The sequence below is a fragment of the Solea solea genome, chromosome 7 (genome assembly GCF_958295425.1).
Source record: "Solea solea chromosome 7, fSolSol10.1, whole genome shotgun sequence".
NCBI lineage: Eukaryota > Metazoa > Chordata > Actinopteri > Pleuronectiformes > Soleidae > Solea > Solea solea.
Window position 1 is genome coordinate 19,359,618 of NC_081140.1, and position 23,975 is coordinate 19,383,592.

General features: G+C 42.3%; 3 protein-coding genes across 3 annotated transcripts; 2 read left to right on the forward strand and 1 right to left on the reverse strand.

The window, feature by feature from the left end:
* Window positions 1-1,435: 1,435 nt before the first annotated feature.
* Window positions 1,436-3,898, forward strand: LOC131462872 (estrogen-related receptor gamma-like). Its single transcript, XM_058634405.1, has 4 exons — window positions 1,436-1,579; window positions 2,132-2,405; window positions 2,881-3,037; window positions 3,735-3,898. The coding sequence occupies exons 1-4, from the start codon at window positions 1,524-1,526 to the stop codon at window positions 3,875-3,877; spliced, it is 630 nt and encodes a 209-aa protein (XP_058490388.1). The 5' UTR covers window positions 1,436-1,523; the 3' UTR covers window positions 3,878-3,898.
* Window positions 3,899-7,466: 3,568 nt separating this feature from the next.
* Window positions 7,467-13,213, forward strand: LOC131462871 (estrogen-related receptor gamma-like). The gene is made up of 8 exons (XM_058634404.1): window positions 7,467-7,610; window positions 8,163-8,436; window positions 8,912-9,068; window positions 9,766-9,882; window positions 10,507-10,599; window positions 10,691-10,852; window positions 10,952-11,224; window positions 12,823-13,213. Exons 1-8 carry the CDS (start codon window positions 7,555-7,557, stop codon window positions 13,059-13,061), a joined length of 1,371 nt encoding a protein of 456 aa, XP_058490387.1. The 5' UTR covers window positions 7,467-7,554; the 3' UTR covers window positions 13,062-13,213.
* Window positions 13,214-13,708: 495 nt separating this feature from the next.
* Window positions 13,709-22,218, reverse strand: shkbp1 (SH3KBP1 binding protein 1). Its single transcript, XM_058634403.1, has 17 exons — window positions 22,035-22,218; window positions 21,455-21,508; window positions 21,301-21,346; window positions 21,040-21,172; window positions 20,500-20,580; window positions 20,214-20,384; window positions 19,489-19,579; window positions 18,760-18,950; window positions 18,571-18,686; window positions 17,618-17,705; window positions 17,286-17,402; window positions 16,913-17,083; window positions 16,679-16,834; window positions 16,407-16,503; window positions 15,910-16,094; window positions 15,703-15,805; window positions 13,709-15,607 (listed from the first exon to the last, which is right to left on the reverse strand). Exons 1-17 carry the CDS (start codon window positions 22,091-22,093, stop codon window positions 14,824-14,826), a joined length of 2,643 nt encoding a protein of 880 aa, XP_058490386.1. The 5' UTR covers window positions 22,094-22,218; the 3' UTR covers window positions 13,709-14,823.
* Window positions 22,219-23,975: the final 1,757 nt, after the last annotated feature.

Consider the following 23,975-nt stretch of genomic DNA (forward strand, 5'->3'; position numbering starts at 1 on the left):
TAAAATTAAAGTTCACATATAAAAACATACAGTTATTCTTAGTAAAATAATAACCATCATTGTACCTTCAAAGCCTTGAACAGCCTCCAGGGCCTAAGGTAGAGTTGCTTAACAGTACCTGTAACAAAAAGTACAACAAATAACACATTAAAAACTGTTTATCTAGGTTTTATACAAAACAACTGAACTCATACCTTCTAGTTCTTCTATACGAGTTGCTGCGTGCAACCTGTATGTGTGTGTGTGTGTGTGTGTCGGCTCTTAATGAGAGTTAACGAGACAATAGTTTCCAGGTGTGTATCAGCCAGTGTGAAACACAGTGGGGTGGATCCTCCTTGTAGATCCACCCACTCCTCACATCACATTACCACAGTCCCACAACAACACATCAAACTCTAGAGTCTGTTACTTGGCCAAGTGGAAAGGGAAGTTGACTTGTAACTGCAGGGTTGCTAGTTTGAGTCCCCACCTGGTCAAGGGGTACTCCTTCTAGAAAGGTTCCTTGTACAGTATGGGTTAAATGCAGGTAAAGAATTTTCCCTAGGGGATTAATAAAGTATAATATAACAACTTAATCTTGCTGTTACACAGCCTTTTCCAACAGAAACCACTTCATCTCTCCCACACCAAAGTCCATCGAAAAAACACACAATTTTAGCACTCATGGAGAAAATCATGGTTTGATAAGTTTATGTGACACTTTCAAAACAAGGAAGTCACAAAATAACACATTTGAATTTACTCATGGAGGCAGCAGTGGAACTCCTGTGTTCTGGGGTGTAAAAATGTTGGTGCGAAAGAGTAAAAGTGGCTTACAAAGCAACACAAACTTGGATTTCCTGTTGGGAAAGGTGGTCATCTTTTGTGCAGTGGCTAAAACAGTTTTTTTCCTTGTGCTCACTGAGAGAAAGCCTCTGGGTTTCAGGCTGGTCCTCGGGGCAGGGGGTGCTCACAGTGCAGTCACTGACACTGACTTTGTGTCTGTGAAGAAGAAATGAACTATGTCCCTTTAAGACATACCTAGTTATGCAGCTCTTATGAAACAGCAGATGTAGGTGAGACTGATCTGAGATTAGGACTCTCTGTCTCTTTATGCTGAAGCAGCACTTTGTGAAACAGAAAGGTGTAAGAACCAATCACACACCTATGGTACATGTATTTAAAGGGCCGGTGCACCGGGCAGAGGAAATTGCAGGTCATCATGAGGTCATCATCATCATCATCATCATCATGACTGTGACCTACATCTGTCACTGTCCAAATCAATAGAGACGATAGAAGAAGTGGAGGAAGTCAATCCTGTGTTCACACTGACAACACTGCATGACGATTGGCTGATCCTGCAGGCCACGCCCCCTCCTCTGTGATGACAGGAGGGTCAGATAAATGACAGCACTGGTCCCTCAGAGCCTCACATCCATCCACTATCTCTGGGCAGGAGGAAGTTTTCATCTGTTTATCCCACGTTTTCATCCGAAGTCTTTTTTTACTAAGTGACAGCAGAGACTGTGAACGCAGCACTGATGGAGCTGAAGGATTTTGACTGTCTCACTAAAGACGTCCTGGCTCGGCAGCAGTGGTAAGACTGTCTGTCTGTCTGTCTGTCTGTCTGTTTGGAGTCATTTTCGATTATCTGTCGATTATTTTCTTGATCCAGAAGATTTTCTTGATCCTGTTATCAAAGAAACACTCAAACTAATTCATGCTTATCAATCTTAATGATATGAAAGCAATCGCTCAGTCAGTTACACACAAACATATCAATACTCTTCTAATAAGATAAATCATTTTAAGTGCATGTATTTTATATTTTATTTGACAAAAAAGTTCATTTTTTTCATCCATCAAAGTGTCAGAAACAAATATTACCTCCCTGTAAATATACAGCAGTGTTGTTATTGACGCTTTGTTTTGGTGGACAGAATGAGGTGGACAGAATGAGGTGAAGAAAGTCTGTTTACAATCTTGTTTTGGTTTAACAATCTAGCGCTCAGCTTTACATGTTGGACCTTTGACCTCTGTCTTTCATAGTTTGTTTCTTATCACATTGATTCATTTTGATAAAAATAAATTAATTACCAGTTTAGTTTCCTGGTTGATGAACAAACATCTCTCTCCTCTTCCTCCTCAGCCTCCTGGACTCCTCTCCCTCCTCTTCTCCTGCTGCAGAGGCTCAGTCTCCGGCCTCCTTCCTCCACTCCTCCCTCCTCACGTCCTCATTCCCTGTGAACACCTCTCATACCCTCAGCCCGTCACACAGGACCTTCCACCCCCCCAGCCCGGCCTCCTCTTCCTCCTGCAGCCTCCTCCTCTGCAGAGAGCCACAGCCCGACTCCCCGACAGGATCTAGTTCCAGCTGTGGAGGCGATGCTGTGCACTCACACGCTGACTCCTTTTCAGCACAGGTGAAAATCAGCTCCTCACTTTTCTGGTTTCTATTGTCTGTTGACTCGTCAAGAAGAGAAAAAAAAATTATGATTATTCTTTAATTATATTGGACACAAATTAAACATGTAATTAGAAATGTCACTCATGTTCATGTTGTGTGTCATCTGAAGTAGATAAGTAGACAACTGAGTACTTCAAGTACTTCATCAGGAGTAAAACAAGCCTCAAAATTCATGTACAAACACTTAGAAGTATCAAAGGTATTATTGCAGTAAAAGTTCTTCACCTATCTAAAGTAGAAAGTAGAGTAAGCTATAAAAAGCAGAGCAAACGTTCTTCATTGCAAGAAATAATAATGTTTTAGTGTTCTCAAAAACGCTGTATTGTGAGGATAAAAACAACGTTCAAATCAAAATATCACTAAAGTCTCTGATTTCCCAGGGAAGTTTGCTGTAGAGCATAAAGTCACATGATGCATATATCTGTGTGCAGGTCAACTCCATCCTGAGGGGCAACTATCTGATGCCACCAGGGGGCGCCGCAGGGCCCAAGCGGCTCTGCCTGGTGTGTGGAGACTACGCCTCTGGTTATCACTACGGTGTGGCGTCCTGCGAGGCGTGTAAAGCCTTCTTCAAGAGGACAGTACAAGGTGTGTGTATGTGGGTGTGTTAATTAATGAAGTGATCAATACTGAATTACTCACTGTATTGATCAGTGTGTGAAATCATCAGCTGGAACTGACTGACACAAAGTGTGTTTTTCACACGTATGGAATTGATAGTTACATTTTTAAGTCTAAAACATTGTATTTCAACTATTTTTATAATTTAAAATAAGGTGCATAAATGTATATTACGGCAGTAAACTCATTTTTTATCCCACTTATTTACACTAGGCACATGTCAGAGTCAAAACCATTGCTTTCCTTTGTTATAATGCTTTTTATGAGGTATTTCAATGCACATACTGAAAAGAACATTAAATAGATGGACTTCAACCCTGAACCTTTGCTTCTTATGGGCTTTTACCAACAGTCTTTTCCATTCTTTGGCATATTTAAAGTGTTAGTGTCTGTTGTGACGCGTCTCTGTGTGATCAGCCTCCAGCTGCTGCTCGTCAATATCCTGTTAATGAGGCGACTCGGCAGTTTTAAGGCCCAATGAACACTTGTACTGTGATGGGAGAGGACGGGGTGAGAGGGTGAGAGGGTGTGTGTGTGGGACGTCCAGCTCCTAGACAGAGCTTGCATTGATTTCTGTGAGAACAGCATTCTAGTTATTCATTAATGAATTCAAACTGTACATTGATTTCTGGTGATAAACTACAATTTCTTGGTGGTTGCCTAGGCAACATCGAGTACAGCTGTCCTGTGATGAACCAGTGTGAGATCACCAAGCGCAGGAGGAAAGCCTGTCAGGCATGTCGCTTCCAGAAGTGTCTCCAGGCTGGCATGATGAGGGAGGGTATGTGTCCAAGTCAGAGACTCTAGACAGAGATGGGACACACATCAAACAAGTCAGGGACACATTCAAATGACCACTCAGCAAGTCAGAGACACGTTCAGTCAGATACAAGAGTCAGAGACACGTCCAGTCAGAGACATATCACAAAGAAGACGAATCCGAGACAAGCATACAAGTTAGAGACAGGAGACATATCACATATGTCAGAGACATGTCTCACCAGTCAAGTCAGAGACATTTTCACATCAGACACACCTAAAATAATCCTGAACATAAGACATAGTTGTCATTTTTCCACATTCTCAGCCACTATTTTCTAATATAAATGTGAGGAGAAGAGAAACTCAACATTTGCTTTAAACTGCACAACCACTCTGTGTCACTAGGAGGCAGTATTAAACTACAGAAGTGGAAAAGATGAAAGAAAAACACAAATCACAGAATATGATGGTACAAGGTCATGTCCAGTTTTATGCACTGAAGCTGAATTCTGCTGGTGAGCTCGATAAATGTGGCTATGATATAATATGTGGAATATTAACTGAGTGGAAGGTGGCACCATATTACCCAGCAGTCTCTGCTCACAACAGTGAGTCAGAGGGTCAGTGACCCAGATCTGATGGAGGTAAGTGGGTCAGCTGATGAATCCAGTCTTACCGGAGTTTATCTCAGATTATCTCACTGTGCTCAACATTAATTTCACAGCTTTAATGAAGAGTCATAAGTAAAGTAATGTGAAGTAAATCTCTGCACTCCCACGGCTTTATATGAGGTTTTGTAACCGAGGATAATAAAAGGAGGAGGAAACCTAAAGGTCAGGGCTGTTTCTAGCTTTTCGGGGGCCCTATGCAAGATGTTGTTTGGGGGCCCCTAACAAAACATGCTACAGTCATGATAAACCTCTCATATTAAAATAAAACATCTTCATTTAAAGATACACTGATAAAAACACAACACAAATTTTCACAACCCAAAACAATCAATCAATCAAGAAAGTGGGCCAAGCCCAAGATCAAAAAGTAAGTAAGGCCATTATTACTTAGAGTAAAAAACACAATGAGCCAGCATCCATATCACTGTGCGAACAATAAAAACTCATCAGAATAATAAAGTGTAAAGTGAGTAAATAACCTTACATGTAACACGATAAACAAATAAGTGCAACAATGACAACAAACCAACATTAAAAACAAAACTAACTTGGTTGAGTCAGCAATAATCCACTGCCACAAAAGTCCAAAATAATCAACAATAGGCCTAATATTTATTATAGTCACTTCATCAATAAATTGTGTTATATATAAAGCAGTTGCACACTTCTAATTCAAAGCCAATAAAATACACACAGACTTTATAACTTAATCATCAGTAATCGTAAAGTAATGTTAAGTTGCAAATATCTGAGAAACAACTTCCTCTGGACGATGACATAATTCTCCTCAGATGAGGCTGAACATGCAGCTTTGGGGCCCCCGGTGGCATTTGCATAGTCCGAATATAGCTAGAAACGACATTGGTTGGACGACACCAATCTATGGACTTAGCACAGAGCAGGAAGTGGATCAAATAATGATCTGTGTGCACCAACTTGTTATGGATGTTAGATTCCACACAGTCAACAAACACCTGGGTTTTAGGGGGTTATCATAGAAGAGCCAGGACACACAGACTCTGCCACACACACACGCACACACACACACGTGCACACACACACACACACTGTCACCCTAACAACGTAAAATAACACAACAAACATTAACAGGTGGATACACACACTCACACTCACATATAGCAAGCATTTCACAACACCACAGGCGGTGTGAGGGAAAGGAACAGTACTGGGTCTGACCTGCAACTATGGGAGTAAAAATGTTTGTAACAATTTCTTAATCATTCTGTCAATAATTGTGTCTGTAATAAGTGTATTGGCACAGCACAACATACAGGTGAAAACAGTAGTGGTCGTGAAAACCCGAAAATGACACGAATTAAAAAGCAAGAACCACACATCGTTCAAACATACTAAAGAACTTGCAGTATGAATTATTTCATCTCAAAAGATGCAATACCTGGCAACCTAGAAGAAGCTTCACAGTAAAATGCTGGACATTCAAGGCAAATATTAAATCAACTTGTCAACCCTGTGATCATCTTCAACACAACAGCCACCCATATGTACGTAAAATTAAAGTTCACATATAAAAACATACAGTTATTCTTAGTAAAATAATAACCATCATTGTACCTTCAAAGCCTTGAACAGCCTCCAGGGCCTAAGGTAGAGTTGCTTAACAGTACCTGTAACAAAAAGTACAACAAATAACACATTAAAAACTGTTTATCTAGGTTTTATACAAAACAACTGAACTCATACCTTCTAGTTCTTCTATACGAGTTGCTGCGTGCAACCTGTATGTGTGTGTGTGTGTGTGTGTCGGCTCTTAATGAGAGTTAACGAGACAATAGTTTCCAGGTGTGTATCAGCCAGTGTGAAACACAGTGGGGTGGATCCTCCTTGTAGATCCACCCACTCCTCACATCACATTACCACAGTCCCACAACAACACATCAAACTCTAGAGTCTGTTACTTGGCCAAGTGGAAAGGGAAGTTGACTTGTAACTGCAGGGTTGCTAGTTTGAGTCCCCACCTGGTCAAGGGGTACTCCTTCTAGAAAGGTTCCTTGTACAGTATGGGTTAAATGCAGGTAAAGAATTTTCCCTAGGGGATTAATAAAGTATAATATAACAACTTAATCTTGCTGTTACACAGCCTTTTCCAACAGAAACCACTTCATCTCTCCCACACCAAAGTCCATCGAAAAAACACACAATTTTAGCACTCATGGAGAAAATCATGGTTTGATAAGTTTATGTGACACTTTCAAAACAAGGAAGTCACAAAATAACACATTTGAATTTACTCATGGAGGCAGCAGTGGAACTCCTGTGTTCTGGGGTGTAAAAATGTTGGTGCGAAAGAGTAAAAGTGGCTTACAAAGCAACACAAACTTGGATTTCCTGTTGGGAAAGGTGGTCATCTTTTGTGCAGTGGCTAAAACAGTTTTTTTCCTTGTGCTCACTGAGAGAAAGCCTCTGGGTTTCAGGCTGGTCCTCGGGGCAGGGGGTGCTCACAGTGCAGTCACTGACACTGACTTTGTGTCTGTGAAGAAGAAATGAACTATGTCCCTTTAAGACATACCTAGTTATGCAGCTCTTATGAAACAGCAGATGTAGGTGAGACTGATCTGAGATTAGGACTCTCTGTCTCTTTATGCTGAAGCAGCACTTTGTGAAACAGAAAGGTGTAAGAACCAATCACACACCTATGGTACATGTATTTAAAGGGCCGGTGCACCGGGCAGAGGAAATTGCAGGTCATCATGAGGTCATCATCATCATCATCATCATCATGACTGTGACCTACATCTGTCACTGTCCAAATCAATAGAGACGATAGAAGAAGTGGAGGAAGTCAATCCTGTGTTCACACTGACAACACTGCATGACGATTGGCTGATCCTGCAGGCCACGCCCCCTCCTCTGTGATGACAGGAGGGTCAGATAAATGACAGCACTGGTCCCTCAGAGCCTCACATCCATCCACTATCTCTGGGCAGGAGGAAGTTTTCATCTGTTTATCCCACGTTTTCATCCGAAGTCTTTTTTTACTAAGTGACAGCAGAGACTGTGAACGCAGCACTGATGGAGCTGAAGGATTTTGACTGTCTCACTAAAGACGTCCTGGCTCGGCAGCAGTGGTAAGACTGTCTGTCTGTCTGTCTGTCTGTCTGTTTGGAGTCATTTTCGATTATCTGTCGATTATTTTCTTGATCCAGAAGATTTTCTTGATCCTGTTATCAAAGAAACACTCAAACTAATTCATGCTTATCAATCTTAATGATATGAAAGCAATCGCTCAGTCAGTTACACACAAACATATCAATACTCTTCTAATAAGATAAATCATTTTAAGTGCATGTATTTTATATTTTATTTGACAAAAAAGTTCATTTTTTTCATCCATCAAAGTGTCAGAAACAAATATTACCTCCCTGTAAATATACAGCAGTGTTGTTATTGACGCTTTGTTTTGGTGGACAGAATGAGGTGGACAGAATGAGGTGAAGAAAGTCTGTTTACAATCTTGTTTTGGTTTAACAATCTAGCGCTCAGCTTTACATGTTGGACCTTTGACCTCTGTCTTTCATAGTTTGTTTCTTATCACATTGATTCATTTTGATAAAAATAAATTAATTACCAGTTTAGTTTCCTGGTTGATGAACAAACATCTCTCTCCTCTTCCTCCTCAGCCTCCTGGACTCCTCTCCCTCCTCTTCTCCTGCTGCAGAGGCTCAGTCTCCGGCCTCCTTCCTCCACTCCTCCCTCCTCACGTCCTCATTCCCTGTGAACACCTCTCATACCCTCAGCCCGTCACACAGGACCTTCCACCCCCCCAGCCCGGCCTCCTCTTCCTCCTGCAGCCTCCTCCTCTGCAGAGAGCCACAGCCCGACTCCCCGACAGGATCTAGTTCCAGCTGTGGAGGCGATGCTGTGCACTCACACGCTGACTCCTTTTCAGCACAGGTGAAAATCAGCTCCTCACTTTTCTGGTTTCTATTGTCTGTTGACTCGTCAAGAAGAGAAAAAAAAATTATGATTATTCTTTAATTATATTGGACACAAATTAAACATGTAATTAGAAATGTCACTCATGTTCATGTTGTGTGTCATCTGAAGTAGATAAGTAGACAACTGAGTACTTCAAGTACTTCATCAGGAGTAAAACAAGCCTCAAAATTCATGTACAAACACTTAGAAGTATCAAAGGTATTATTGCAGTAAAAGTTCTTCACCTATCTAAAGTAGAAAGTAGAGTAAGCTATAAAAAGCAGAGCAAACGTTCTTCATTGCAAGAAATAATAATGTTTTAGTGTTCTCAAAAACGCTGTATTGTGAGGATAAAAACAACGTTCAAATCAAAATATCACTAAAGTCTCTGATTTCCCAGGGAAGTTTGCTGTAGAGCATAAAGTCACATGATGCATATATCTGTGTGCAGGTCAACTCCATCCTGAGGGGCAACTATCTGATGCCACCAGGGGGCGCCGCAGGGCCCAAGCGGCTCTGCCTGGTGTGTGGAGACTACGCCTCTGGTTATCACTACGGTGTGGCGTCCTGCGAGGCGTGTAAAGCCTTCTTCAAGAGGACAGTACAAGGTGTGTGTATGTGGGTGTGTTAATTAATGAAGTGATCAATACTGAATTACTCACTGTATTGATCAGTGTGTGAAATCATCAGCTGGAACTGACTGACACAAAGTGTGTTTTTCACACGTATGGAATTGATAGTTACATTTTTAAGTCTAAAACATTGTATTTCAACTATTTTTATAATTTAAAATAAGGTGCATAAATGTATATTACGGCAGTAAACTCATTTTTTATCCCACTTATTTACACTAGGCACATGTCAGAGTCAAAACCATTGCTTTCCTTTGTTATAATGCTTTTTATGAGGTATTTCAATGCACATACTGAAAAGAACATTAAATAGATGGACTTCAACCCTGAACCTTTGCTTCTTATGGGCTTTTACCAACAGTCTTTTCCATTCTTTGGCATATTTAAAGTGTTAGTGTCTGTTGTGACGCGTCTCTGTGTGATCAGCCTCCAGCTGCTGCTCGTCAATATCCTGTTAATGAGGCGACTCGGCAGTTTTAAGGCCCAATGAACACTTGTACTGTGATGGGAGAGGACGGGGTGAGAGGGTGAGAGGGTGTGTGTGTGGGACGTCCAGCTCCTAGACAGAGCTTGCATTGATTTCTGTGAGAACAGCATTCTAGTTATTCATTAATGAATTCAAACTGTACATTGATTTCTGGTGATAAACTACAATTTCTTGGTGGTTGCCTAGGCAACATCGAGTACAGCTGTCCTGTGATGAACCAGTGTGAGATCACCAAGCGCAGGAGGAAAGCCTGTCAGGCATGTCGCTTCCAGAAGTGTCTCCAGGCTGGCATGATGAGGGAGGGTATGTGTCCAAGTCAGAGACTCTAGACAGAGATGGGACACACATCAAACAAGTCAGGGACACATTCAAATGACCACTCAGCAAGTCAGAGACACGTTCAGTCAGATACAAGAGTCAGAGACACGTCCAGTCAGAGACATATCACAAAGAAGACGAATCCGAGACAAGCATACAAGTTAGAGACAGGAGACATATCACATATGTCAGAGACATGTCTCACCAGTCAAGTCAGAGACATTTTCACATCAGTCAGAGACACGTCCAGTAAGATACAAGAGTCAGAGTTACATACCATGAGTCAGAGACATGTGAGAGACACATCACACCAGTAAGAGACAGAACCAGGAGTCTGAGACATTTATTACAAAGAAGACATGTCAACAAGTCAGAGATAAGCACACAAGTTAGTGAAAGGAGTCAAAGACACATCAAACCAATGAAAGACATATCACATAATGTCAGAGACACGTCCAGTCAGAGGCATGTGATAGACACATCACACCAGTAAGAGACCTGTCCAATGAGTCAGAGACAAGCACATAAGTCACATGAGTTAGAGACACGTTCCAAGAATTAGTGGCAGGTCAAACATGATGACGGACAACCTGCTGTGTCTCTGTCCAGGTGTCCGTATGGACCGCGTGCGAGGAGGACGTCAGAAGTACAAGCGGCGTGTGGAGACAGGGCTCAGGTGCTTGAGTCACTCAGTGAGCTGCAGTGAGTTGACACGTTAGTTTCCACGTCACTAAAAGGCCACGTCCCCTCGCCTCCCCCTGCTCCTTTTATTCAATTATCGTCTGTGTTTCAGGAAACAAGGTCATCTCCCATTTGCTGCTGACAGAGCCCGCCCCCCTCACCGCTAATCAGGATGACTCCACCAACGACAGCAGCCTGAGCACGCTGCTGACCCTGGGTGACCTCCTGAACCGGGAGCTGCTGCTTCTGATTGGCTGGACCAAACAGATCCCAGGTAAACGCCTTGAGACGCACCTGAGTGATGCACCTGAGTGACGCACCTGAGTGACACAGACACACCTGAGTGACACCTTCTCTGCCCCGCCCCTCTCAGGCTTCTCCGTGCTCTCACTGGTCGATCAGATGTCGCTGCTGCAGAGCGGCTGGATGGAGGCGCTGCTGGTGGGTGTGGCCTGGCGATCTCAGGGTGTGGAGGGGGAGGAGCTCGCGTTCGCCGGTAACCTACGCCTGGATGCGGGACGGTGTCGAGCAGCAGGACTGAGCGATCTGTATGAGGTGCTGCGTCACCTGACAATGAAATACCAGGCGATGGAGCTGAGTCCTGAGGAGGCGGTGATGATGAAGGCCATGGCGCTGGCCAACGCTGGTACATACGCACGTTTGTGTCTTAGCACGAGTGCTGTCACTAACAATCAGTCTTGTGTAAATATTACTTAAGTAAAAGTCTTAAAGTATTTGAATTTACTGTACTTCAGTATCAAAAGTAATTTTCTGATATAAAATGTACTTAAGTTTTAGGTGTAAAAGTATTAAAAAAGTGAGGAGTTAGGATTGAGCCATGGTAGGCCAGTGGTAGGGCGAGTTGTCTTTCAACTGGAAGGTTGTGGGTTGAATTCCTGGCTCTGCTAGTCTATGTGTCCTTGAGCAAGACACTTAACCCCATGAAACGTGTGAATGGGTATAAAAGATGTTCTTCTGATTTTATTTGGCAGTAATGACTAACAAAGATAGTTGGAGGAAAAGTAGTGGAGTAAAAGTTGCTAGAAATATAAATAACAAAGTAAAGTGCATGAATGTATATATCTATATTAAATAAGTGAATTTTAGTATTTGTACTTTGTTACATTACACCCTGCTTGTAACAACAATCATTTTCATATTTGGTCCAAAATCATGAAAGATGAGTTGTTTAGTCTCTAAACTCAAACATCTCAGATGAATTAGTATTGATATTGATCAGTTCAGTGTCTGGGGGCTGAAGCTTCACTGTATTGATTAGCTCCATAATGAGCGGGACCACTAAGTGCTGTTATTGTGTCACTGGGGAATGCTAACAGCGCTGCTAACGGCGTATGAATAGCCACTGATCAATAACATTTGACTGTAGTTATTAGACACCACTAGGTCTGCTCAGCCTCCCACTGTCTGAGCTTTGGATCAATAAGTCAGACTGATAGACTCAGGTCTGGATCAATATCTCACACAAAAGAAGATGCTCTCTGTGTGTGTGTGTGTTTGACCTTGAAGTGACCCTGGTCTGCTCTGTGAAACACAACAGACAGACTTTTTCAAAGTAAAAGCACTGAATGTGACCTCTAGGGGACGCGTCTAACTACCTACATGGTGGTAAATTATAACCTCCGAGTACAACTGGAATGCACTACTAGTTAGTTGAAGTGGTGAAGTGTGATGATGGCTTAGTCAGAATACCACTAGTGAGGGACTCGTATTTACCATAATTCCGACAGCAGCATGAAGGCAGCATTAGTTCATCGAGATAAGCAGCAGGTGGCGCCAAAGCCTGTGTCACCACAGAAGGATAATAAGGGTCAACTTGGTAACTGAGGCCCTTTTTTACACATGGCATTAAAATGCATTTTTTGTGACTGGATAGGAATCGGATGTTGATGTGAACACCAGAGACGTGTGTTAATACCAGGTGTAAATGCATGTGGTGAAGCGATATCTGATCTCCATCTGATCACAGAAAAGGCATTCTAATACCAGGTGTAAAGAGGGCAATTAGTGGATGATACATGGTGGTGTCAGTTTACTTTTGTAGTAATATTTGCTTCTTGCAATAAGTGGAGGGATGTTGTGTTTTCGTCTTCCCTCTAAATCCCTATTTTATTCACTAAAAGTTTCTTTTTATCAATACACCTGTTTTTACACCTTCTCCTCCAAGTGTAATAAGTTCATGGCTGATGTAAACACACCTGGTCTCTGTGTCTCTTCTGTCCTCAGACTCCGACCTGGTCGACTGTCCGGACTCAGTGCAAAGGTTTCAGGACGGACTCCACGATGCCCTGCAGGAGTACGAGTCGTCCCGCAGAGAGCACCACCGAGCAGGTCGTCTGCTGATGACTCTGCCTCTGCTGCGACAGGCTGCAGACCAAGCTGTGCAGGTATTTCTGCGGCTGCACCGCCAGCGTCACATCCCTCTCCACAAACTGTTCCTGGAGATGCTCGACGCCAAAGTCTGAAGGTTTCCTCGCACACGCCGCCATCAGGAGAACAGTCTGGAGTCTCTGCAGCAGTTCATCCACGCAGGAGGAAGAGACGACTCGTGTCTCTGCAGAAACAAATATGAAACTGTTTAATTCCACCACACACCTGTAGCTCTTATAAGCACCATAACCTGTACAGTACACATGTTATTATTTTATAAATTTGATAGAAAATGTTATTTATATTTTTGTAAAAGATAAAAACATTTGCATTCTATTTTTTAAGGGTATATTACTCTGTAGAGCGTTCCCTATGAATGTGAGCTAGTTACCATAGCGATACAAGTCAGGGAGGAAGTGGAGACTTTTAGTTTGAAGGTAGAGTTGAAATTAAAAAAGAAAAAACCCACGTAGGTTCCAACCTTCACAAGACGATTTCATCTTTTCTATAAACTAAAAAAATGGATTCATAGGAAACAGATCTGATCAGACAAAACATTATTATAAATACACATTTGAATAAAATTCAAAATTTCTGAATTCTGTCTTTCCTGTGAAAAGTGGGAACCTTCAATTCAGTGAATTTAAAAGCTGATCAACATTTTTCAACATGTTCTGACATTTTGTGGACCAAACAATTACTTTGAGAAAATAATAAACAGATTATTTGATTATGAAAACAATTGATCTACAGCAATGTGTTTAATGAATTAATGAATCAAACAAAGATCTTCATTAAAATATTTTCTTTTTAAATTATAAAATAACCAAAAATTATCATCAGATTAATGGGTAATGAAAACAAATCCTGCGATGATGCATCACAACACTACAACTCAGTCATCCCGGGCTTGTTTTTCCCCTCATTCATTCATTCATTCATTCATCTAATTTGAATTGAATAACATTTGTGAAAATATCAAATCACAAATGTGGAAAACAAATCATACAATTCTGTCATGAAAAACCTTGGAGTTTGAACTTTGTGATTAGAGATTATATGCATTTACTTTTGCATATAAATTAAAACATATTTGACATTAATATCAAGTATGTGTTTGTCTGGCCTTGTTTTTTTTCCTGCTTCACTGTTTTATTTTGTTGGACATCAACATCACATTTGATCACTTTTTTTCCCAGAATTCCATCAGTATGACTGTGGTAGTGAGGCGTTCAGGTTTGGTTCAAATTCAAAGTAAAAACGTTACAAAAGTTTAGTGAAACAAACATTTTATATAAAAAATGTTATATATATAAGTCAGGAGCAGCTAGAAAATGTTAGAAAGACTTGTCTGAAGATAAACAACAGTCAACTGACTTTTTATCAATATCACTCAAAATCTGTCTTTTAGTTCAGTGTTCAGGCTCCGCCTCCTAAACACAGATGGTGCGCTCACACTGAATGTGAAGAAAACTTTCATACCATGAGACAACAAACAGAGTTAATCCACAGATGCAACTAATTATCTTCGCATTATCTCAAAGCAAGTAGTCGCAAGTTGCATTTACTCAGGTTTTTTCACATGAGAACACAGTGTAGTAAACACATCGTACAGACAGCACAGTTGTCCGTGCATTTCATTCAGTTACTTCACTGTCAGTGTGTTGTAGATATCTGCCAGGTGCAGATCAGCACGTTAGCCCTTTACCGTCACACTGACTCCTTATGAAAACATTGATCAGTGCAGCTTTTTCTTGGAAACTTTTCCAACCTGACTATGACTTTGAGGTAACCACAGCAACAGAACTTGCTGATAAGAGTTTTGTGAGTTTCTCAGTGTCTGCTCTGAACGCTCAGTCAGAAGCTGGTCTCATTCATGTGTGGTTTGGGGCTGGTTGGCGGGCCAGCAGCCACGGGGGCGGGGGCAGGGGCGGGGGCGGTGGCGGTGGCGGCGGCGGTGCTGTCTGGACTTGCGGGGCTCTCCGGTGATGCTGGAGCTTCAGAGGGCGATGGTGCGATGACACGGCGAGGAGAGACGGGGGTCTGAGATCGGGTTGGGCTTACTGCAGCGGGGGCGGGGCTTGTTGGGGAGGAAGGCGCAGCTTTGCGATAGGATGATGAAGATAAAGGAGATAAAGGAGATGGTGACAGTGACGAGGACGATCCAGGGGAATAACGAGCACCTGGCGACACAGAGAAAGTGGTGGGTGTCCTGAGGCCAAATCTGGCTTCTAACTCGCTGCATACAGCTAAGCTCCGCCTGGCGCCCTCTGACCCTCCCAATGCTCCGAACCCGGAGTTGCCAGCTGCCTCAGAACCCTTAGCGAGCTCCTGGCAGCGCTCCACGAAGCTGCCCCTGTGCACCAACCCCCACTCTCTGTCCCGGTCTGGGTGTCTCTGAGGGCGGGGGCTGGCATTGGAGCTGTGGGTGTAGGTGGAGCCAGGACTGGGGAGGGCCTGCGGTCCAGTTAGCGGTGAAAGTCCGTGGTCTCTGACCGGTTTAGCCAGTGGTACAGGGGCTGAAGCCTGTCGTGGGAGGCTGCCACACAGCGAAGCCGCCGAACCCAAAGCTCCTCCTCCTCGACCTCCTGTAGCGCGAAGGTGCTCGGGTCGAAAGCCGTCACTGAGCTGAGAGTGAAGACTAGAGGACAGGAAGGGAGAAGTCAACAACAACAACACTGGAAGTCATGTTTGTGTTAACTTTAATAGCCTGAGTATACACGTGTGTGTTTGTACCTGCAGGTGGAGGTTCTCGGTGTACTGTCAGGTGTTCTGGTCAGAGCCAGGTCACACTGGTCCAGCAGCTCCAGCAGCTCCTCTTCTGTTGGTCCACCTAGTGCTGTGAAACAACCAATGAGTGCCTGCGTCACTGACAGACAGAGAACAGACAGATGCTGAACAGACAAACAAATGTCAGCTGATGACAAAGGGGAAACATCTGACCTTTGATGTCGACCTTGCCGGCGATCTCCATGGCAGTGGTCAGGTCCCACATCTGGATGCTGCCATTGCTGTGGCCACTGAACAGGTAGCGTCTCGGTCGAGAGCCAATGCGACTCGAGCCTTCGCACTCGTGGACCATGAAGGAAGTGATGGCGGTGCCGTCCACTGAGCGCACCTCACACACCCTGCGGCCGGGACAAATAACTCACATTTCACCTCGGCCTTTGATTATCTCTCATCAGAGAGAGAAAAACACTGAAGGGCGACTTCAAGTTTTCTAACTGCAACATAATAAAATGTCTGAACATAGTTTGAACGATTTGAATCATATCTGATTCTTTCAGTGTGATTATTTGTTATTTTGATTACTTGTGCTTATTTAAATGTGCTCTTGTTTCATGAAAATATAAAGGATAAAACAATAAAGAGTGTTAAAGATTAAGAATAAGATAAGAAAAACAAAAATTAGATGCTTCCGTCAAACATGTGTCCCTCACCTCTTTCCGTTGGACGACAGTCTGACGTACAGCTTATCTGTGTCTGGTACGACTCTCTGGATAAAAACCTGCTGGTCGTCTCGCTCCCCGTATGGACCTGAAACAAAGACACACACAGACACACAGTTACCACCAGAACTCTGTAACACATACATACAAATGATGATGTCATCATGACTTACTGTAAATATGAAAAGGTTTCTATTTATCAAATATTAAGAAAAACTAACAAGGAAACTTTTAGCTGAAACTATGACCTTAGTGTCTGTTACCTATCTCTGTCCCGGCGCTGCAGCCTCCATGTCCATCGATGTCGTCCAGGCTGAGGATCTTGAAGGAAGTGAGTGGTGTGGATCCAGGCTGGGTGGAGATCATCCCTCTGAACCGTGTCACTGTCCACGTCCGTACGTGGTTGTTGTCTGCACAAACTGCAACAACAGAAATGTGAAAACTCCGACAGGAAACGGTGTGGGCTGGTCAAACACTGGCAGCTCTCAACGTCGTACCCGAAATGAGGTGTTTCTCCGACAGCATGATCTTGGTGACAGGGCTGCGGTGGACAGAGAAGGTCTGGAAGAGCTGAGGCCCCGAGCCGACCGTCTCCGGGTGCTGAACGATGACTCGAACTGTCCCAGAGCTTGTCCCGTACGCAATCTCAATCCAGTTCCCACTGTCACCTGATTTCACGGCATCAATAGAGAATAAGAGACACAAACACCCAGTAAATCCACACATTCAGTTTCTCATTTATGAGTTAATTCTACCACTACGAGAATCCCGCCCTGTTCTATAGCCTTATTGTCAAAGCTCCACCCCCAAAACACTGTGTGTGTGTGTGTGTGTGTGTGTGTGTGAGGCAGCAGTGGTTTGTTGGCGTACTGGTTTTGGGCGTGAGGTAGACGCTGAGTGCAGTGATGGCATCTTCTGTCGGGTCTCTGTACAACTCTGTCACCAGTAAGTCGTTGTCTTTCATTCTCAGAGGAAACTTCTGAACATCTGAATAGTTTAAAAAAAAAAATATATATATATATATATATAATAACAGAACACCTGTTCAAAACATAACTTTATCCATCACATCTTTCAATAAACAGATAATCTTGATTTTAATCAACGTGGAAATCTTCAAAACGTAAAAGTTACAAACACACAGATATTGTTGTGTGTGCAGTCTGTATTTGTATCGACACACACTCTGCACGGTCTCTTACCGATGTAGTAGATGGATCCGTTGTTGCAGCCCAGGATGAGGAAGGAGCCGGCAGTGTCGTAGCTGCTGATCGGAACCACGTCCTGGTTCTGGCACAGAGACAAGAGAGTGTCATACAACCAACCAGTCAACACTCAGGTCCTCCTGACTCATGTCAATATTCATTTTAAATTCTACTGAAAGGGGATAACCTGCAACAGATCTTAGATATTTCTCTTATTGTTCAAAATACTCTGGTTGTTGAAGTCCCCATGAGATTCAAATTAAAATGTAAGTGCTTTCATCATGTACAGTATATGTTGCTTAATCTAACACCTTCATGCCCATGTACAACCTAATAAATGTAAAACAACTATTTTTCAATATTCTTAATATGTATTTTAGGGGCTGTTATTCCCTAAAACATACTAAGATGATTTTTCTCATCTTGTACAAGTCTGCGAACTGCTCAGACGGATCAACTTCTTTGTGAGTCTGTGAATGCATTACTCTGGGTCTCTCCCTCCTCAGCAGAAGCTCTGGCATTATACATCAGTTCAAATATATTGCCTCACTCCAGAAATGTCCTCACTATTATCCCCTTCCTCAGAAACATCACTCTCAGCTTTCTCTTTGGTTATACTGCAGATATAGGTGATGTCGGAGGTGAGAACTCCTCCACAATAGACACTAAGCTATGTCATCATGCTGTGTCTCAGCTCTAACAGCTACTCAGTGGTACTGGCTACTCTAAATGCCAATCAGTACGGCAACAAGACCCTCCTTAGCAGCTGCTTTTACCCAGAAATATGTAAATATGTGGAATCTACTACTGTTCAGAGAGCCATGTCATGAGAACTAATCTCCAAAGAAGATGAATTGGTCGCTGTAGGTTCCTTAGCACTGGGTGCTAATGGGCAGACCAAATGGCACATGACAAATGGATTAGAATCAGCACTGTGTGTCTCCGCCTACCTGCCAGTGTTTGGTGACAGCGTTCCAGACGCCAACCTTCCCAGAGTGGCTGGTGGCAATCAGCTGGTTACCAACGAAGAAGAGCGCCTCCACCGGCACATTGAGGCTGAAGACGCCTGCAGGACAGAGGACGCGTCAAATACGACACCGACGTCAAAGCTCGTCAACCTGTTACAGTCATATACTCACCGATTTCATTTCCATTGCCATCCGGACAGATGGACCACAGGATGATCTCCGTCACTGAGGCGACAGCCACCATCTTGTCATTGTCTCCCAGAGAGCCACCCATCACCTTAGCATTGAGCGCGACTCGGTCGATCACCCAGTCCAGGCGAGGAGAGGTGAAGACCTGCTGCCACCCGGTGGACTCCTTCACCCTGACAGAGAGAAAAGAGGAGGAGAAAAGAATTTTCACTCCACACTTGTTGTTCCAGTGGAGCTTGAATAGATTTGAGTTGCGTTCTAATGAATGTAAGGTTTTCTTTATTTGGATGAATTGATCCTTAAAAAACATTTTAAGTGGTGGTCAACTTATTCATCTTTAAAAACATGTAAGCACACTGTTCTTCAAACCAAAACTGATTCCAGAGCTGCAACATTTAATCAATTACTAAATGAATCTCCAATTATTTTGAAAATGAACGAATCAGTTTGAGTTTTTATGTGAATGCAGCTCCTCAAATGTGAACATGTTCTGGCTCTTGACAATGACAATATACTTAATATCTTTGGTTTGTTTGAGGGCGTTGTCAATATGGCATAAAACAACATCTCAAATTTATGAGAAGAAACTGCTGGTGAAAATTAATAATTAAATAATTTTTTTCTATCATATCAAGACCAGAAGAAAAGCTTCAGGTGTGTTTGACATTTACACAAGCTCAAGGACAGATCAATAAACAATAATGCGTTTACCTGTAGCAGACAACAAACTGTGCATACGCCAAGGCGATCCAGTTATGATGACCACAGATGATCCGAACCATGCCAGAATCTGAAGACTGACCTGCACACATACACATACACAAACACACACACGTGAAATGGGATCTGAGCACAAGCATCCCATGAACGACATCCAGGAAAAGATACGTGTCTGGTCACATCAGCTGACGTTCTTTTAGTGAAACAGAGTAAAAAAAGGGAGATATTATATTACTTTTTAATGGCTTGAAGGAAAATATGGTGTTAACATTTAATAAATAAATGTGTAATAAGTCAAAACAAGTTATAAGTATAAACTGATAAGTGATTGACTTCGTGGCTCTGTTTAGAGCCATGCACTGCATTCACGTGACAGCACGTTGAATGCAACACACAAGCTATTGAAGCCATCCACAGTGGATGCTATCCTTTCTCTCCAAAGGGTTAGGGTGGATTGTGTAAATAATTATCAGCAATTAGATAGACAGGAGATAATAGAGAAAAAATTTATTAAACAAACAAGTGCTGGTAATAACTCATAAAGTCTGTGACTTGTGTGTTCATGGGGTAGTATTTGCTTCCTCCTTGAAGTAACAATAACTTTTACAATTTACAATTTGCTGTAACTAAGAATAACGTTAAAGGCGTGACAGGTATTTGTCAGGCTCAAAAACAAAAAAAGAAAGAAAGATGGGTGCCAACACTTGAGTGCTCACCTGTAGGCAACCTCTCTTCTGTGGCCATCCTGCCCTGTATCCCAGAATTCCCCAGGTTGGGCGGCATGGTGTTGCTGCGTCTGACTGGCACTCTCTCGGCAGGCATGACCCGGCCTCCCATTAACTGTGACCCGGCCACACTGTGGCGGTTTCTGCGCTTTGCTGGGTAAACTGGGAATAATGCAGAGGGTTATAAGAATGTTTAAGTCTGATGCTGACAGTCATTCAGGATGACAGGATGAAGCACAGTGACAACGAGGGGGGGGGGTGCGGGTCGGTGGCATACTTGGAGGAGGCAGGTAGCCATTGAACAGCACGTTTCCACAGGAAGATCGATCAAGCTCGTCACACAACTGCAGCTTACGCACTGTTAACAAACAACAACAGAGAGGAGGAGGATCAGTGAAGATGCAGAGTCAGTTTTTACAGTCACGAAAGCTGCATGTCGTGTGAGTCCTGACTGAGACCAAAAAATTCACCCACATTTACTTTCATATTTGGTATTTACTAATTATATATCCTCACCTGATTCATCAAATTCCAATCACGCAACAGCACATTCACACGCCGTGTATATTCATGTGAAAGATTAGGTTTTCTGAAGTATTGACAGATAGCCAATAACTTAAAGCTGCTATTCACAAATGAATTTGGAGCAGGGGAGTAACAAATATACAAAACTTTAGACTCCTGTTGGAAAGTTCTGCTAACAATAAAGCAGTGAATATATTCTATGGTAGACTTACGATGGCTTAAAGACATTCCTAGCTACAACAACTGTCACATTAAGATGTAGTAATGTGCGGGTGGAGCCTCTTTATCTCACCCAGCGGTGTGATGCCATAGAACTCCGCCTCATGCATGAGCATGTGCACGTTGATGGAGCGGGGATGCAGCTCTTTGGTCCGCAGGAAGTTGAGGATGGTAGCGAACAGAGAAGGATCCCTGTCAATGAAGATCTACGGTGGAAGAGGAGGGACAGGGGGAAGAATATACACCAGTGGAATGATGAAAATAACACTGTGATCTGATCAATGTGGGACTAAATAAACACACACACAAACAAACACAGAGCTACTGTACTTACAGCTCCAGTTTCATCCTTCAGAGTCGAGATGCGGCCACTCAGAAGACTGAAGACAAAAACAAAGCACACACCTGCAGTTGTCAGTCCTTTTACATTGCTCTATTATGTTCAATATTTATGTGTGCAACTTGTATGTTTTGTTAAAAGGACCAACCTGGAGAAGAATGAGTCAGGAACCCATGTCAGAGTCTGCCGGGAGGTGCTGAACCTGAAGACAAACAAACTTGAAAATGAACTCTTCTGCTTACGGACTATTAAAGCCTGAATGTGGTTGTTTAAAGGATGGGCATCTGAGCTTATCCAAAGCACGTAGATTTAGTTCCATTATCGGACACAAGTCAAACTCATTACAAATAAATCTCGTTTTTGTCTAATCGTTAAAAAGATAACATTTAAGGTTAATTTGTTTTTTTTTTTTAAATGTGAATCTCTTGGCTCGAATTACTTTCATATGCACACTTTATGTGATTGAGTGACTGAGCAGTGACGTGAACCGCGGTCTGTTTTAAAAGTAGCGTATATGGAGTTTGTTCGACTTTTTATTATGGACACACCCACGTGTTTATCACTTTTCTGTTTTTGTACAGTTAATTACTTTAACTTAAACAAAAACACCGGTGACATGACATGATGATATTTGGACGTGTCCGACAACGGACGCCCAGGTTAGCCGTGCTGCTGGTGGCTAGCTCCGGGTTTAGCCGACACTCCACCTCTCTCCCGCAGGTTCTCACCTCTTCCCGCCGACGTTTAGATGTATGATGTCCCCGCTCCTCGCGGTGTTAGACATCATGTCACGAGTGTGCGGCTTCAAACCAAAGACGACACTTTTAATTTCAGTGCATTGTTGACATTTTTACCATAAACTCCAGTTTCCGTCCTGGTTTCAAGCTAACTTCCTGTCGAGCAGTAGTAAAGCGGAAGTAAAGCCCGCACTGGATTTGCTGGATCTGGGAGACTACAAAACACAAGCCACGGACCGGAGTTACCGACTACACTTTGACTTTTCCTTCTAAAATTCTGCAGTTTGCATACAAGGGAAGCTCAAAAATACAATTACTATATCCAAAATAATGACTTACTATCTCACAGTAATGACTCACCATTATTACATACCAATAGGGAACACATCAGTTTCAGTGTTTATGTGAATTCAGCTCCTTAAATGTAACCATGTTCTGGTAATTTCAAGTTCTTTTAGTGAAAGACAGTAAAATAGGGTGATTTTACATTACTTTTTAAAGGCTTGATGGAAAATAAGGTGTTAACATTTAATTAATAGATGTGTAATAAGACAAAAGAAGTATAATACGTATAAACAGATAAGTAATGTTATTCACGTGACAGCACATTGAATGCAACACACAAGCTTTTGAAGCCTTCAACAATGGATGCTGTTCTTTCCCTCCAAAGGATATTTGGATTATGTAAATAGTTATCAGCAGTTACAGTTCAACACAAAAGGACGGTGAGTCTGAAATTTGATAAACAAACAAGTGCTGTGATGTGTGTTTGTGTTCATGGGTAGTATTTGCTTCCTGTGTGAAATAATGAGAAAGTATTTCAAAATGAAAGATTTACCAACTCAAATAAAGCAATTACTACCTCAAAATAATTCAATTAAAATGTTTCAATGTAATTTGTGTAGCACCAATTCATAACATACTTTACAAGGTACTCTTTATTTTTTGGTGCCCCTAATTGTGGTTATTCCATTTTATATATATAATTTGCTCTTTCCTGTCACTCTGAACGGGCCACACGGTGGTGTAGTGGTTAGCACTCTCACCTTGCAGCGAGAAGACCCGGGTTCGAGCCCCGGTTGGAACAAGGGCCTTTCTGCATGGAGTTTGCATGTTCTCCCCGTGTGTGCGTGGGTTCTCTCCGGGTACTCCGGCTTCCTCCCACAGTCCAAAAACATGCAATGTGGGGATAGGTAAATTGGACACTCCAAATTGACCATAGGAGTGAGTGTGAGAGTGAATGGTTGTTTGTCTCTATCTGTGTGTGGCCCTGCGATGGACTGGCGAACTGTCCAGGGTGTACCCCGCCTATCGCCCGATGTAGCTGAGATTGGCACAGCACCCCCCGCGACCCTCTGGTAGAGGATAAAGCGGTAGATGATGACTGACTGACTGTCACTCTGAACCACACTCACACTGACATTTCTCAGTTAAAGCTTTCCATTTGGTGAGCTTTTCGAAAGTGGCACAGCTATTTTAGAGCTATTCACTGATGTATGAATGCTAATTAATAAACAAGAAAATATTTACTCAAAATGACATAATACTTAAAAACAACTTACCAACTTAAAATAATGACTTACTATCTCAAAAAATGGTTAAGTAATCGATATACTTTCAGATTTTTTTGTATGTTATTCGTTTTTAGATATTTTCCTCATTATTTTGTGATGGTACATTATTATTTCTGACTTAATAAGTCATTATGTTGAGTTTTTCTTCTATTTTGAGCATGACAGTTCATCAGTAAAAACAAATGTTGATAATCAAATGAACAAATGAATTAAACTCCACAATATGGTGTGTGTTACATTTGAACATCACATTTTTATGAAAGTGATAAACAACCATTTCATTTTACACAGTGCACACTAATAAGAAGTACATTATTGTTGTTATTTGTCCTTGTGTTCATGCAGACAAACCTCAGCA

Coding starts and splice junctions, on each gene's coding strand:
- LOC131462872 (XM_058634405.1), top strand. CDS start 1,524: ATGGAGCTGAAGGATTTTGACTGTCTCACTAAAGACGTCCTGGCTCGG. Junction 2,406..2,880: donor CTGACTCCTTTTCAGCACAG/GTGAAAATCAGC, acceptor ATCTGTGTGCAG/GTCAACTCCATCCTGAGGGG. Junction 3,038..3,734: donor CTTCAAGAGGACAGTACAAG/GTGTGTGTATGT, acceptor GTGGTTGCCTAG/GCAACATCGAGTACAGCTGT.
- LOC131462871 (XM_058634404.1), top strand. CDS start 7,555: ATGGAGCTGAAGGATTTTGACTGTCTCACTAAAGACGTCCTGGCTCGG. Junction 9,069..9,765: donor CTTCAAGAGGACAGTACAAG/GTGTGTGTATGT, acceptor GTGGTTGCCTAG/GCAACATCGAGTACAGCTGT. Junction 10,853..10,951: donor CTGGACCAAACAGATCCCAG/GTAAACGCCTTG, acceptor CGCCCCTCTCAG/GCTTCTCCGTGCTCTCACTG.
- shkbp1 (XM_058634403.1), bottom strand. CDS start 22,093: ATGATGTCTAACACCGCGAGGAGCGGGGACATCATACATCTAAACGTC. Junction 21,347..21,454: donor CCTGACTCATTCTTCTCCAG/GTTGGTCCTTTT, acceptor TTTTGTCTTCAG/TCTTCTGAGTGGCCGCATCT. Junction 16,095..16,406: donor CTGTCGTCCAACGGAAAGAG/GTGAGGGACACA, acceptor TCCCGGCCGCAG/GGTGTGTGAGGTGCGCTCAG.